This window comes from Hoplias malabaricus, chromosome 9 (genome assembly GCF_029633855.1).
Source record: "Hoplias malabaricus isolate fHopMal1 chromosome 9, fHopMal1.hap1, whole genome shotgun sequence".
NCBI classification, from domain to species: Eukaryota; Metazoa; Chordata; class Actinopteri; order Characiformes; family Erythrinidae; genus Hoplias; species Hoplias malabaricus.
In genome coordinates, this window is record NC_089808.1 from 31,573,702 (window position 1) to 31,590,008 (window position 16,307).

The 16,307-nt window shown below is 37.0% G+C and overlaps 1 protein-coding gene across 3 annotated transcripts in view; it reads right to left on the bottom strand.

Moving 5' to 3' along the window:
• The window catches only part of kcnip4a (potassium voltage-gated channel interacting protein 4a), a 162,282-nt gene that overhangs the window by 52,499 nt on the left and 93,476 nt on the right, over positions 1-16,307 (bottom strand). Inside the window, exon 1 of one of the 3 annotated variants that reach the window (XM_066680447.1) lies at positions 9,853-10,042. The exons of the other annotated variants lie outside the window; for them this stretch is intronic. Within the exon in view, the coding sequence (XP_066536544.1) occupies positions 9,853-9,952 (100 nt within the window). The 5' untranslated portion in view covers positions 9,953-10,042. Of the gene's footprint in view, positions 1-9,852; positions 10,043-16,307 lie in introns of those variants that run through there. 3 annotated transcript variants of the gene reach the window in all.

Here is a 16,307-nt window from a genome sequence, read left to right on the forward strand (position 1 = left end):
ATCTGCTGGAGAGTCACGCTCAACCACTTTGATTTTAAGCATCGGCCTAAGCATTCACCCCTTTGCAGTAATAAAAGCACCCATTCAAGAACTGCTTTACAATAGAGACAGGATCTGATTACATTCAGCAACAAGAGCACTAGCGAGGTGAGTTACTGATGCTGGACGATTAGTTCCGGAACACCAGCGTCCCACAAACTCAAATCAAACACTGAACTGGGAGCCAACCTTGTATGCAGCAGTAGAACTGTTCTAAGGTTCTCTCTCAGTTCTGTTTTACTTCAGTTTGAGGCACGCTGGTGTTCCAAAACTAATCGTCCAGCTTTATACCTTAAATTTAATTTTAAAGTTAATATTGTCTCTTGAAAAGGCACAATTTGAGACAGAGGTTTGTTTCAGCATCATTGACAAAATTTACACAACAGCCACTTTACTAGGTACACTGACTTACACATTCTCCATTTTATTAGTTCTACTTAATATATATATATATATATATATATATAAATATATATATATATATATATATATATATATATATATATATATATATATATATATATATATAAATATATATATATATATATATATATATAAATATATATATATATATATATATATATATATATATATATATATATATATAAATATATATATATATATAAATATATATATATATATAAATATATATATATATATAAATATATATATATATAAATATATATATATATATAAATATATATATATATATAAATATATATATATATATATATATATATATATAAATATATATATATATATAAATATATATATATATATAAATATATATATATATATAAATATATATATATATATATATATATATATAAATATATATATATATATATATATATATATATATATATATATATATATAAATAAAAGCACTGCCAAGTTAACTATCACTCCATCATGTGGTTATATAAATGTACTGCATGTGATTAAATGAATGTGATGGGACAGCTACATATGAGCAGACAGCCATGCCCAACACCAGGTGTGGGCTAATATGGCATAATATTTTAGGATTGTTCAAAATTCATAAGTGAAACTACACTAAAGTTTAAGACATTTCATATTATTTTCTACTTTAAAGGGGACCTATTATGCAAAACTCACTTGAGTGCTTTTGTATTTCAACTTGGGTCTCCATTACTCCTATAAACACGGGGGTTAAAAAACATTCATACAGTTTCTGACAGTCAGTTGAAAGTTGTGTTAGGAATTATATGCTTCTATGAGCCGTCTGGATGGGTCCCTTATTGTGACGTCACACTAGGGAGATTTGCATAGATCCACCCTGGCGTTCGTGAAGGTGTTTGTGAAGGCAGAGCTGGACTGTCCTATGTGCTCACTGAACACGTTGCGTACGACTACTCAAATTAATGATGCACCCCTCGCCTTAAGTTAATGAGAGTTTGTGTATCATCAGAAGATGAAGAGAAACTATCCTTCAGGAAAGGCAGAGGAGAAGAGAAAAAAAATAGAAAAATAAAAGCCACTCCACAAGACTGAGCTTTGAGAACAGCAGTGATGTAAACCTGTGACTGTTTTTCTCAAGATTGGATTGTTAATATACAGTCTACGTACATAGCCGCACTAATATATTTAGAGGTGGCGTGCACTGCGCAGCTGCTCTCAACAATGTTAAAAGTGAACACATACTGATGTTTTGATACTGTCTAGTAGTAAGTGCCCAAACACCAGTACAGTCTGAAAGTTGCTTACTATTTCATACCATCTTAAAAAATTCCTTTCAAGTGCTAAGTTGAATTCTCAAACTTCAGTTCCACCTTAAATTCTGTTGCTGTATTCACACCAACACTGGTATATCTGATATTTTCATTAAACACCTTAAACAATGAAGCAGTTACAGGCGCCTGGACAAAACTACTGCATCATTTAAGAGATGACCCAAAGCTGCAAGCTGAAGAATAAACAGCTATGTTTGCTTAAATTATTTTTTTCTATTCCACCTTAAGGACTGCAGCTGTTACCAAATCAGACAAATGCAAGGGCTGGGTGGGGCATGGCCAGCAACAGCTTATTTGCATAAGGACAGAGCCCTTAAACAGCTCATTCAGAAAGGGACTGAAAATGGCAATAATGGAGCTGGTGAGATCTCTATGTGAGTGATTTTGCGCATGAACATGTTTTGTATAACCAAAAGACATTCTAACTTTTTTTAAAAAGAGGTATAATATGTCCCCTTTAATAAAGCACACAGCCTTTATATGCCTAATATACAGCCTAATATGGCAGGCATACAGAGGGGGTCTAATTTAGAAAACTAGCTTTTAGTTCCCAATGTCTTTATAGGATCAAAAAGAAAATAAAATGTTAATTATAATAATCATTTCAAAGCAATGGATTTCATTAGAGCACAGCTAACACATTGGGGACCGTTCTTATCCGTACAGCAAAACAAAGTTAAAAACACTAACCTGCTTTGGCTGCAGGTGAAATAGTGTCCCATATGCAGTGCTGAGTCTGTTACTCAAATCGAGGACTTATGCTACACTTGAGATAGAACAGACAGCAGCATAAAACAGCCTTCATTTTACAGACAAGCCTTCAAAACTGTTCATTGACTGTTTCAGATCAATGTCTGCTTCAGTGTGTACAGATGACTGAACACCAGCGCTCTGACAAAAGAACAAAACACCTCAACCATTCACTGCAGGATTTACACTGTACTATCAATACAAGTCTGCAATTACTAGCACCATCCCCTTGTGCTTCCTGTCTATGCCTAGCTGCACGTTTGCTGTAATTTTTTTTTTTGTTGTTTAAGACCAAGTACTCACCATTATCATCCCAAAAAATATCTGCCATGAGCATTATCACAGAAACGTGTGCCCCTGGTTCTTCCTCTGCTCCAGAGGTAGGTGGAGGCAAAAGGCAAAGTCTGGATTTAATTTTTGTAGGTTTTTGTTACATTTTGCTTAAAATGTGCATGCTTCACACAATTATTCTAAAATATTTTTTAAACAATTAGAGAGAAAGAAAAATGAAAACTAGGCAAGCCCTTGACTCCCATTAGCCACACAGCAATTTTCACAGGTGTTTCTGGAATTTTCATAAACAGGAAAGTCCAAAATACATCCCCTTGTCATTGGAAGCTCTGGAGAAGTTTGGTGCTTCATATCAATGTCTGTGTTTACATGTGGTTTTTATTGTGTGTTTGTTGTACAGAAAATATGGAGGGCAGGACCTTTTTCCAAATTATATAACACTAGCATCAGTGTTTTTCTTGTTAATTTTATTTAAAAATAAATACTAACCTAAGAACATTTTGTTGATTTTACGATTTACAATTCCTTCTTTATTTCAGCGTAACAGGTTAAAGCACATAAAATTTAAGGAAGCTGTGTGCAGCTTTATGGAGTTTTATAAACAAATTAACACCAAAAAATGTCTTCCCTTTACAATATTTCAAGCAAAGACGCGTGAAATAAGAAATTCAGCAGTCCTCTCAGAGATAATGCATGGGTAAATGTTGCAGAGATCCAAGCCGTCCTGCTGAGCTTGTGAACAGCAGAGTAACATAACCAAAGCAGAGCCAGACACAGGCCCAGAAACAAGAACGCTCATTTCCTATCATTTATTTTTATGTAACTTTGTAAATGACCAGGTCCAGTTCCACTGGGCGATGCAGCTGTACTGGTTGAGTTACTGAACCTTGACATGCCAACAGACAAAGCCAAGGTTTGCACTGAAGAACCTACCCTTTCAGTCCACCTGGGAACTAAGTTTTGTGGTTCGCGAACCAGTTTGTGTCGGTGGAAACCTGTCAAATGGTTCCAAATTTAGTTCACAAACTGGGATTGCTATGGGAAAGGGAAGTGCTATGTGAAATATGGCCGAAGTAACAGATGGTGTAGTAGCGCCACCTTGTGAAATATGGCTGAACTAACAGCATAAAGGGAAATGTTCCTACTCACACATGCATGTTTTGACATTGACAGCAAGCGAAAATTACTGACAACATTCAACTTGCAGACAGTCAGTTGGGAATCTAATGATGCAAAGAATGGCCACATTGTTTTCCTTCAGTTGGGCATTTTCTTCTATTTTGTCTTCATGTGTACAGAGTCCTCACTTTGTTCCTTTTTATTTGTTCCTCTAGGAATGCACCGATACCAGTTTTTCCTCTTCCGATACCAATAGTTCATGTTCAAGTGTCTTGCCTATACTGAGTACTGATACCGACTCCATCCATCCTAACTACTAGATAGATGCTTATAACTCCAGATATTTATATTGCTCTACTTACAGATTTTAGCATTCTGTTTCACTAAAGTTTGAATGAATATTTACTTTATTAACTGCACATTAAAAAATTATGTTTCAGAGCCATAAAAATAAATAAATATTTCCACAATGCAGTAACAAGTACAAGTAGGCAGTGTTAAAAAGCTATTCAGTCAGGCTGTCATGAGGATATTTGTCATGACTGAAGTGCACTTTAAGGACTGCTGCTGACCGGTGTAGCGTGCTTCTTTGTGGCTGTTTGAATGAAGTCAGTGTTCTTTGCCATGCCTTAAACTGGGGTTTTAGCCCGATTTTAAACATTGAAATTGAAATGAAGTTTCAGTCTCAGCATACCCAACATTAGGTTTTCCCGACCCAAACTTGGACATAGTCTCTTAGTGTAAACTCCAACTCACGGCTGAATGAGTCCCTTAAACAGCCAATGAAAACAGAGCACAAAAAGTAAACACAGCGGCATGCAGTGGAGCTCTACAGCTGAGGACGGATTAAATGGTAAAACTATGAAAAACTATAGTGCTGGACGCACATGTCCCCAAATAACTAGTATTACCTGTAGGAGAACATGGTGCATCACACAACATGCTGTTACAGCCTTTATTCCAACAGTATTCTGATTTTACATTCCACCTTAAATGACAACACTGGTGCATGCTAAGGCTACCGCCGTTTCTGAACCATTTAAGGTGGAACATAGCTGCAACTATGTGCTATTCTACTAGTCTCCAGCTCATGCTGCAGCGGGTAGAGACTGCGTTGACTGTTTTCCGATCCACGACCCATATACATTTTTTTTTTCCCTTTGTGGATCTACATAAACAGCAGTGCAAACAATAACTGCAGCAAGTTGTATGTCTGTATTTATCTGTGTCTTTAATGTGAGTTGCATGTTTGGTTGGGGAATTTGGGGCTGTGTAGTGTTATCCCCAGTCATGTAGCGTGCGAGATATTTTTCCAGACGCCATGAAAATCGACAAAAATAGTCGTGTAGTGTGAAATACCCAGTAGGTAGTGAGTAGTGGAACATTTCCAACCCACCTATGGTATCGGTGCTCTGTAGCCAATACTGATGCTATGTTCAAGTGCCAGTATCGGGCTCAGGAGTACTCATTTTCGTTTTGACCATTTTGTAACATGTCCAAATTGCTTTTTGTCCAGTGAGCAGCTCAAGCTTTTCTGTAAATGAATTTCACATAATACTGAGGGATCACATTCCCTCTCTGGACAGAAGTGGTGGAACACAGGTGCACTATATATATATATATATATATATATATATATATATATAAATTTGACAAATGTTTGAGCACATTCACATAACAGAAAAACGTTTAAACACTCCAAATATTTCTGTCTGTCTGTGGATGTGTTACACTACAAATCTAGATGTTTTTTGGCACCCAGCAACAAGTGCATTAGTGTAGTAAGGAACTTATATTAGGTGATTGTGTCCGCACCACAAACACTGCCCCAGAGAATGCATTTCCACTGGTCCAACCCAAAGGCACGGGGTGCTGGCTTTACACCACACCAGTTGACATTTGGCATTGAGTAAGCCAGTGTGAGAATTATACAACAGTACTGAATATTGCAGTGTTTTGGCAAATTCTATGCACTGCACCCCCAGCACTCTGCTTTAACTCTACCACTTAAGTTTATAGATCCTAAAGAGATGGATTTTAGCTCAGTAGCCTGATTTTTCAGACCTTGTTACCAGACAGTGTACAGCCATCAGACAGAAGTTCTTTCATCATTCTGTATCATTTAAAAAAAGGACCACTCATTTCTACCAGTCCTCACTGCAAACACATTCAGCAGGTCAGGTCTCCGCTTCTGAGACAGACTAGCCTCTTTTTAACAAGCATTTGTACTTTAGCAGAATGTCCTTTATTTACAGACAGTGTAGAGAAAGCAGTGAACAGGGTAGCACTGCCTAATGCTACTTAACTACAAATATGGATTTTTTCCTATCTGTATGTCCATACTTAAAAAGCCAAGCAGGAAGTTAGTCTTTCAATGTAATGTTGTATCTGTGATATTAAACATCAGATTACTGCCAGACTCATGTAAACTGAGTTTTCCCATGATCTGTTTTTCCAAGTGCATCTTTGTTTAGCTTTCTGATTATTTAGTGCCATGTAAACACACTGATCACTGAATCGTATTTAGTCTACATCCAAAACCCATTACCTATAGTGTGTTGAAACGTGTTGATGTACTTCAATTTGAATTTTTTCTATTAATACTTCTACTGCTGAGCTCAACTGGAGAACTAGATTGTTTTAAATGACATTTGCACAGTAACGACCCCTGGAAAGCAGCTTGTTATTCATACTTGTTAAAAGTTGCACATAACAGGTAGCTATATGGCTGCAGAACGTGAGATTCACGCCATCAAAATAAGTTAATAAAACCCCTCACTGAGATTGCAGGATCACTTCCCACCAGCCAGCTTGTGCTCAACACCGAGCACTTAAGTACAAATGAGATATGTGCAGTTGAGCATAAGAAATGTTCCCAGATATTACTTAGGAATATTATTAAACACACAATGCTGTCCATAAAGTGTCAAAGGCAAAGACACTTGCGCTCCCACAATGAAGAGACTTTATAGGTAGTAGGGGTGAGTGATATGGCAAAAAAAAAATTTTTTCCCCAGGATCAAAATCTCGATTTTATCATGACTCTTTCATGCTGGTTTTTAACTTAATACTCCAGGTATTTTTTTCATCTGAAATTACATACACAAATCTTGAGGCAGTGAACAAAACTAGAGGCAATTTAATAAAATAATGTTACTGAAAAGCCTTCAGAAATTAAGATGAATTGAAATTAATCTTTATTAGATTAATTCATTTTAGGAACTTTTCTAAATTTTATTTGGAATCTTTGAAAACTTTTTGGAATCTTCAAAGACCCCAACATCTCCATAAGGAAAATTATTAATTTTATCTAGGATTAATGGCAACTTTTTACCTTCTTTGACTAATCTCATACACCTTTCCAAATAGCGTTTTACCCACAAAAAAACAAAAACAAAAACAGTACTCTTCCCCTTTAAGGCCAGAGCCTTCCACAGTTGGCTGTAGAGTGAGGTCACCTCCCTCACTCCCCCTCCTTTGATTGTCTCAGTAGGGAAAGGGCAGACAGTGAAAGGGATCTAAGCTTTGAAAACTTGTTTTGCCTGTTTATTTTGATTATATACACACATCTGTCTGCGTCATCTCTCGCAGTACACGTCTGTGAGGTGCCAAAACCTGGTTGCTTCCCCACCTCCTTGGTTGAGCATCGCCCCTGATTACTCCACAGACTTGAAGTTTCATTGAAGCTGAGAGCCCAAGATACATGGCCACAACAGAGATCCATGGGCAACATATCTATATTTTAAAAAATTATATAATTATATCACACACACTTTTTATAAACCATTTTTCCTTTTGCAAGTGCTCTTTACACCAACATGGCGATTACTAATGAGTGGATTGACAGAAAGTCATATTTGGTCTTGTTTTGAAGGGACAACCTATGTAACTGTTGGTATGCTTTGTGTGTGGCTCGCTTGTGGGCTCTTCAGGCTTCGTGGTGCCACAGTTTTGTTTTGGTTTTTTGCAAGGAGGAGATGTATGGAATAACATTCTTTTGGTTTTAATTCAGTAGTCGTACATTTGAGTAGTGACTTACATTATCGGTTTCCCTAGTGTGTGTGCCCGTTCCACTGATGTGTAAAATGTACACAGTACGTAAACTTATAAGAACTGCAACAGACTATGTGCATTAGCAGGATCCAACAATCTCCCTGTGATGGTGTGTTGTGGTCAAATTCTTATCCTTCATGATATCATTATATTCCACACCCCTAATAGGCAGTCGTTCATATTGCAACAGTAACAGCTTCTAAGCTTCTCCTCTTCCTTCATAGTGATCTGGTGGGATCTGGTCAGAAGAGGCCAGATACTTGAGGGATTTGTTCTGAATCAGCAAGAGCTGGAAATTGTATGTAAAGAAAATCTTCAATACATGTCCAGATGAAGATGTATTGTTTTTATAACAAGACAGCCAAGATCAGACTTTCTGAACATGTTATATTCAGTGTTTCTGAACGCTGAATTTAACATGTAATATTCAACTACATGTAAATTAGTTGCTGCTGTTATGTATACAGCACAGTAACTGGTTGCTGTAGATTTACAAAGGTAAATAACCACATAAAACCTATAATATATATACCTATATATACCTAACCTATAATAAAAATAGCTTTCAAATAGAAATTGACATTATAACACGTTACAAACACCAACAACGTATTGGATGGCATTCCAATACCGCCAAAAGGTGCTAACTAAATATTCAGAGCAACAGATGAACTCCAACCTGTAATTAAAGAACTACAAAGTGCACATATGGTAAGCTTATAAAATGAACAAAGTGCAGAAGCAAGGTGATTCCATTTATCCCCCTCTACTCCATCTGGAAAAATTATATTATAATCATTTAATTTGATTTCATTTAGGTCATTTTAAAAAAGATTATTTGTTATGACAGGAAAAAGCTGTGCAGTTCTGTCATTGTTGGGGTTTGTACAACATTTAACACCAGGGTTTGTATATTTATTTTTTAATATAAGTAAATTGCCATTATCAAAAGTGGACTATTCTGGTAAATCTAATTACTTTCTACAAATGGCTTCCATTCTCCATTTAAATAACATTTTCTTGGCAGAGAGCAAATGCTCAGTATTTAAACGAAATTACACCAATGCAACCAGTCAGCCAAGTGTGTAACTTAGAGCTCAAGTAAAAATGCAGCCACAAAGATGTATCCTCAAAAACTCTTTTCCATGTTAATATATGCTTTAAGTGACACATCCTATCTTGACTTAGTGCAGTGGCTGAAAAAATAACCACTGATGTCAGTGGTCAGAGTTTTTTTTGCAAAAGGTGAGCACCATGTACCATTAAAATATCTATAAATCAAACCCTAAATGTTGATTTTTTTCTTGACTGCAGTCAAACAAAACATAAGCCCTACGCAAATACAACTTAAACATAACATTTCCACTTATTTTAGCAAACATTGAAGCAAGTTATGTAAGGAGAATGTCTGAGTAGACAACACATTTCTATGTCCATCACAAAAAACTAAATCCTAATATCAAGTAATCAGAAACACTTCTAATCCAACGGCCCATACATAAAATAAATAAATAAAAATAAACCCCCTAGCAATAAACAAGCACAGTATACTTTTCTACTACATGTTTAGAAAAGTACCAAGAAATATTCATTTAAATGCCATATCAGCTCTGAAATCAACAGCCACTATATCATTCACATAAATTTCAAGAGTAAAGCATTGCATGTAACATTTCTTCACAAATACTACAAAAGCAAATCTGCACTTACATTCCCTCCATTCCATAGCTCAAAGTCACATCAAATATTGCGAATGAACATTCATATAAAACTGGCACATATCCAGTTTGAGACAAATACAACTTCCATCAACAAGTAGTACAGACAATCTCCACTTTCCGCTTACCATCATAGCTTGCCTCTAAAAGTCCAAATTGTTCCAGAACCTTTACGAAGAGCACAACCACAACCAGAACAGCGATCATCTCCAGCCCCTCCAGGTTCATGGCGCTAACTGGGTCAGGTCATGGTCTGACAGCTGCTTTGGGCAAAGAGCATTGCTTTTTAACTACATTTCAAGAGCCTCCGTCTTCACTGAGAATGAGACTGAGGAGAAAAGCAGGGGAGGAGAGGGGAGGGGAGAGGAGGAAGGGAGGAGGGAGACAGAGTGAAGAGGAGTATGGAGGGCAGGAGCAAATTAGACAAAGACAGATAAAGGTAAAAAGGAAAACAGAATGATGAGGGGGTGTACAACAATAAGACAGAAAGCCCTCTTTTCTTTCTCCTGTGTTAAATTTCACAATGAAGCACTTTAGCACATCTCTGTCTGTTTGGAAAAGATAACTGGACAGAGACTGACACACACGAGATATAACACCTCAGGATGGTGTACAGTAAGGTGTCATTATACAACCCCTGAGACTAGGCTTCACACAAAACAGCGTATGTGGAGCTCGGAAGCGCTAAACACTAAGATGCTGTCACATGGAGCATCTGTTGCCAGGGAAACAGGGACTGCAACAAATACAGTAAGGATACACTCTGGACACAATGAGACTGCTCCCAAAATACAGCAGAACTTGTCACTATTCAGTGACCCTGTGAGAATCCGTGCTCCTTCAGATGCATGACAGTTTTACAGAAATTCATCTAGTGTAACATACCCAAAAAAGTTGTTCAGTCCTAGCACAGATATAGAATTGTAAATTGGATAATTTGTGAAATCCCTGCCCCATATTCTCTTTACACAAACTGTTATATTAGCAGATAATTATGTTATCTTCACACGTTAGCTGATTTTTTTTTGGCATGCTGCCATTTAAACACATTTTTAGGATTTCACCCCCCCCCCCCCATTTTGGCACTGACACTGAACATTTAACAAACTGACGAGTGAATCATGGACCTCTGCATTAATACAAACCAAGAAATGCATTTAAAAATTTATGAATATCAAACAGCACTAACAGAAGGAAAACAATATGCTCCAGACAATAGAGGGGGAAAGGAAAAGAAAAACCACCCCAAGCCAAGCGTCTGAGTTTCTGGTCTGATTAATGCTTGCTATTATGTTTCATTAGCTTACACCATTTACCGCAAATGGTCCATAATTATATCTGGTAAATGCTGCCTTTTGTTATGACTGTTAAAAACATTTAAGATGGCCAAGCATGATTGTGGTATTATGTTGTTGAACCTGTTTTGTAAGCTAACCATTACCTAATGTTAGTTTGCATTAACTTCAAGGCTGTCCCAAATTTCCCCTAACCTTTACATACAGCACTATTTGAGCTATATAACACACACATACACTGTGGTACCAATGTGAGGACCATGATATCGGACTGCCTTGTGAGGACCGCCCTTTCCCACAGGTTTAAAGGAAATTCAACACTGAGTGTCCCCACTGTCACAAATCACACTTTAGAACTGTATATAAATCGCCAATTAGTTCAACCTCTTGTGAGGACCTTCGGTTGCTAGGCAGATTACAACAGTGGTGGAGTTACACAGCCCCACCAAATTACAGCCCCACCTCTTATGTGAGAAGTCTTAGTCATGTTCAGTACTGTTTAAGTGTCCGATACTTTGCCCTACCCATTTAAAAGTGCACTACTTGGAGGTTGTGTACAAAATTGTTCACTACCCTCCTGGATTCAAATTGAACACAGCGCTCATTCACTTCTATGAAATAGCTTGACAGCGGCCAATTATGTTATTTAAAAAAAGTCAAGGGACCCAAAGCAAAGTCGAACACGAATATTATTTGTTTTAAATAAACACAAAAATTAATATATATTTTTTTATTTTCTACTTTGGAGGTGAAAAAAAAAATTCAACATACAGCTTGTAAAGATTTTGTTTACCAGCTAGCTATCTCAAAATATTTTAGCATGATGAAATGAAAGCAAGAAATAGAAACATTAATACAACAGGGAATGCAACAACGACAGTGCTAATTTAGCTACCATTAGCTTCTCATATGCAGTCACTTTCCTATATTGTGTTTAAACAACCCGGTCTCACACTTACTCATGATATAGTCACATATAGGAGACCGCAATTCGTGACATAGTCGCATATTTTCGACATTTTATGCGACAATATCATGATAAGTGAATGGGCAATTACCATACCACCCGTCATCAGCTAAAATATTGGAGCAAATAATGGCTAGAGAAATGTCCTTTTCAGTATTAACCTTTTGAAAATTAGTCAAAATAACATTAAGTGAACAAAATGTTCTCGTTAGAGTTAAAGCTAAAGTAAGACACCAATAATAAGCATTGCTTAGGAGAAATATTATAATAAAATACTTTATGCCTTTGTTGGAATAACAAGCTATGTTATGTAATTCGCATTATGCCTTTTTCTATGTTATGAGTAATGACACCTGAAATGAAGAAATGAGTTTGTGTTACTGTCGCATAGTGTTTCTATGGTAATTACCCATACACTTATGATCGTGATATTGTTGCATAAAATGTCGAAAATATGCGACTGTCATGAATTGTATTCTCTTATATATGTGACTAAATCACTAGTATGTATGTGTGAGACTGGGTTGGTTTAAAGCTACTAGCTAACTCCAAGTCCACCTTAACACAGACGTCTGAAGATCATAAAACACACTCAAACAATATGCCTCATTTTAATACTATGTTGTAGTATTACAACGACTTACCTTAAGGCTGTAGTGGTCTGAACTTTACCATAGGAGCACTGCTGTAACTCAGGTCAAAGATCCACTAACAACAGTGCTCCTATGGTTTTGACCCACTGGAGCAATAACAGCAGTGCTCTCTCTATATGACTCAATGCTCAGATTCAAGAAAAACACGGTTTTTGTTTGGGATGTCAGGCTTATGCTCACTCTAGCTTTAGAATTGCAGTGTGTATTGCTTTATTTTAGGTTTAATGTTTTATTATTCCAAAGCACAAATGCAGAGAATATACAATCGCTGCTTGTTTTATATTTTGTATGGTACTGTACAACTAGGGGTCTACTGAAAGACTAATCAAAGTACAGGGCATGGGTTTGTTCACTAATTTAGTTTTATAATGAGTCACAATAGAAAGGTGGCTGCAATTCCTAAAGCAACGTCACAGACAGTGTACATTTCAAACAAATATTTTTTGTTTTCTTCCCATGTTTGTCAGACTCCCAGGAATGTTGCAGAATTAAATATTAGAGTGGTATGTTTTGACAAGCAAACAATATTTGGTTTAATATAGCCATCGTGATAATACAGACCAGTTATATCTATTATGACAGTAAAAGTTGCATGTGTTGGCTGTATGGCCAAATACACATTCTCTTAATTTCCTTAATTTATTATTTGCCATTTCAGATGCAGAACTGGGGTCATCAAGTAAACAGCGAGTGGCCTCCCCATCTGCAAAAGAGTCAGATAATGGTATTAAGAAAACAATTTTCTTATTCCTGTGAGTTTGGCTCAAGCCAAATCATTCAAAACCAATTTCTTTGCTCTGTGTAGTAGCTGAGTCAGTGATAATATTAATTTAATTCATTTTGCTAAGTTCCATGTTTGGGAGGCATTAAGTAGTGTCTTTACCTGTCTAGTCTCAGTCTGGACAAGTAGGCTATAATGCTGAGCAACATTACACATTCTACAGCAGAATTAGCTAGAATGAATTAATCAATTATGCTCATTGACAAAAAATGAATATTGACCATACATTCATATAATAAATTGGACTACAGTGATACATGAGGAAGCAGGGAGATTAGTATATGAGGGAATTTCTCTACGATAATTACCCTAGATCCTAAAAAGGCTGTAGTTTATCCCTGCAAACATTCAGCTATGTAAGAACTTAACCAGTGACCTTATGTATCCCTGGAGAGGAGTGGAGATGGCTTGCCAGTATTCAGACGTGCTGGGTTTCTTCTTGCAGACAGAGGCCTTGTAGCATTGCATCTCTTGCATTTGGCTTTTGGTCAAAGATGCAGCTTTGGACACTGTGACCACTCCGTCTGAGCTGGTGGCATTCTGAGGGGCATGTGGGGATTCTCCTTTGCTGTTGATCTTCCTCCTTGTGAGACACGTCCATGCATGTCTCTCCTGGTCCTTTTCTCAGAGACGCCACTTCAGGAGATCATTCTGAGGGGCATGTGGCCTTCTCCTTCGTCACTGATCCTGAAGCTCGTAACCACTTTGAGGGGCAGAGGCCTGAGGTCTCTCATGCTTTGGGTGTGGCATTGAGGTTTGCTGCATTTAAACTATAGCTTTTCTAATGTTACTACTAGAACTATAGATAAAACCTCTGGGCTCTCTTACCCAAGCTTCCAGGCTGGAAGCAGAATCCAAGTTTCTACTTCATTCCACCCCTCTTCTCTACATTTTTTCTCTTTTCTGGGTTTGTTCTGCATGGATCCTGCTTGAAGAGAGATCTGGAAAGCACGTCCTGGAGAGCTGAACTTCCTTAACTCTGAAGTTGATTTCTGAGCTAAGAACTGAACTACCTTAGAAATTGGCACCACTGGTTTTTAAACTAGGTTTTTAGGAAACCCACCTTAAAGGCCTGATTATTCCTGAGATTAAGGATTAGAGCTCTCTTGCCTCCGAATGGATGTTTCCCCAGACCAGAACCTCCCTTAGTGACATCACATAAAATGTATGACACTTGACAAGACAAAGACTTAAGGAAGATTCCTGTTGAATGAATATCCAAGAGTTCTGAGTCATGCTTTTGCAATATAAAAAATATAAAACATGTTTCACATCATTCTTAACCAAATAACACAGTATGTGGTGACCTTTGTTCTTACATAAGTTCATATAAAGAGGTGATTTTAAATACATGTAAATTAATTCCACCTGTTTGGACTGTAACTGGAATTAATTTCACAGTTATACCCATATGCAACTTGCTTACCATGTAAGAACTTAGGAATTAAGGCAATGTTTGATTAATTCAGTTTTAACAGTTTAAAATGTGAGAGCACATTGAATCAAACTTGAATATTGTGCGAGTCTGTGGGTCTCTCTGCATTCTATTGAGGAGCCTTTAAGACCTTGAGTCATGAACAGGGCTAGGAGTGGCCTGTAGTGTGGTTTACGACCCTCCTCTGGCTGTTATCTCAGATTCCTATCTGGGATGGGGGTGAGAAGAAACGTCTCTTAGAGAAACAAAACATTCATCTCCACTACAGTGTTTACACATACTTCAGTGCTAATGCCCTTTTAATGTGTTGTCCTATGTCTTTTAACTCTAGGGAAAACCAGTGCTAGAAAATTTAAAACCTTTGAGAGTGAATAAAACTTAGGAGAACATTTAATCAAGTCATTTCCAGGCCTTTTCACACCTGTATTTCAGTTAAGTAGTTTATAATCTTGTATTTTCTCCTTTGGTTTGGTTTCACACAGCAGTTTTCTCCCGGCTGGTTGGTCAGAGGTGACAGTGATTTTAATAACACTTAACAGATTATCCTTAAAGGTTAAACAGAAAAGCATCAGTCTCTCTAGTGTGTTGTAAAAGTGCACAAAAAAGTTTGCAGGCTACAGCCACAAGAACAAATCACATTCTGCTATTTTGGCATGAGTTGTTGGAGGCCGTGGTTATGATTCACATCAGACCGGTACCAGAGCAATACAAAACAATACACAGAAGTGTGTATACACGGATATGCAAAAAGCTATTCAGAATGCACTTGTAAGAATCATGAGTGAGGCCAGATTATTGCACTAAAAAGGCATCAAAGTGCACATTTAAAGGAAGACCCTAGGGATTAGAGCAAGATTTGGGACAGGGACATAGCTTAGCAGCTACGAATGTTTGGTCCACGCAGAGTGCCATTACTTCTTTCGCACCTGCCCAAATGAACTGCACCAAAGCAAAAACATACCAGTTCGAATTAACCAGACTAAACAGTACAGGTGTGAAACCAAATATTGTTGCATATGTTGACTGTATGGTCATATATACAATATCTTCATCTTGTAAAGCTTTGTTTAATGAAGTACCTTTATTATTTAACATTTTAGATGAAGAATTGGGGTCATCAATTGGGAACGAACAGTCTGCTCACTTCCAGAGGATTCTGAAAATGGTATCTTTTTGAAACTATTTTCTTATTCCTGTGAAGGAGATCCGTAGGAAAAATTTTGCGCTCCGTGTTTAATCTTTTCTCAGTGCTAATGAATTATTTGTTGTACTGTGTTTATATAACAGAATGCCTTCCAAAATAGACAGGATGCAGCAGGTATGTTTTAAGCAACATTTTAATTCCATTTGTTCCTAAATGTCAATACAGATAAAAACAAAAATATTAAGTTACTGCTTTAAACTCATTTTGTTTAACTTGATCGTGAGGAGGGAAAAAAAGGTATGTCAACA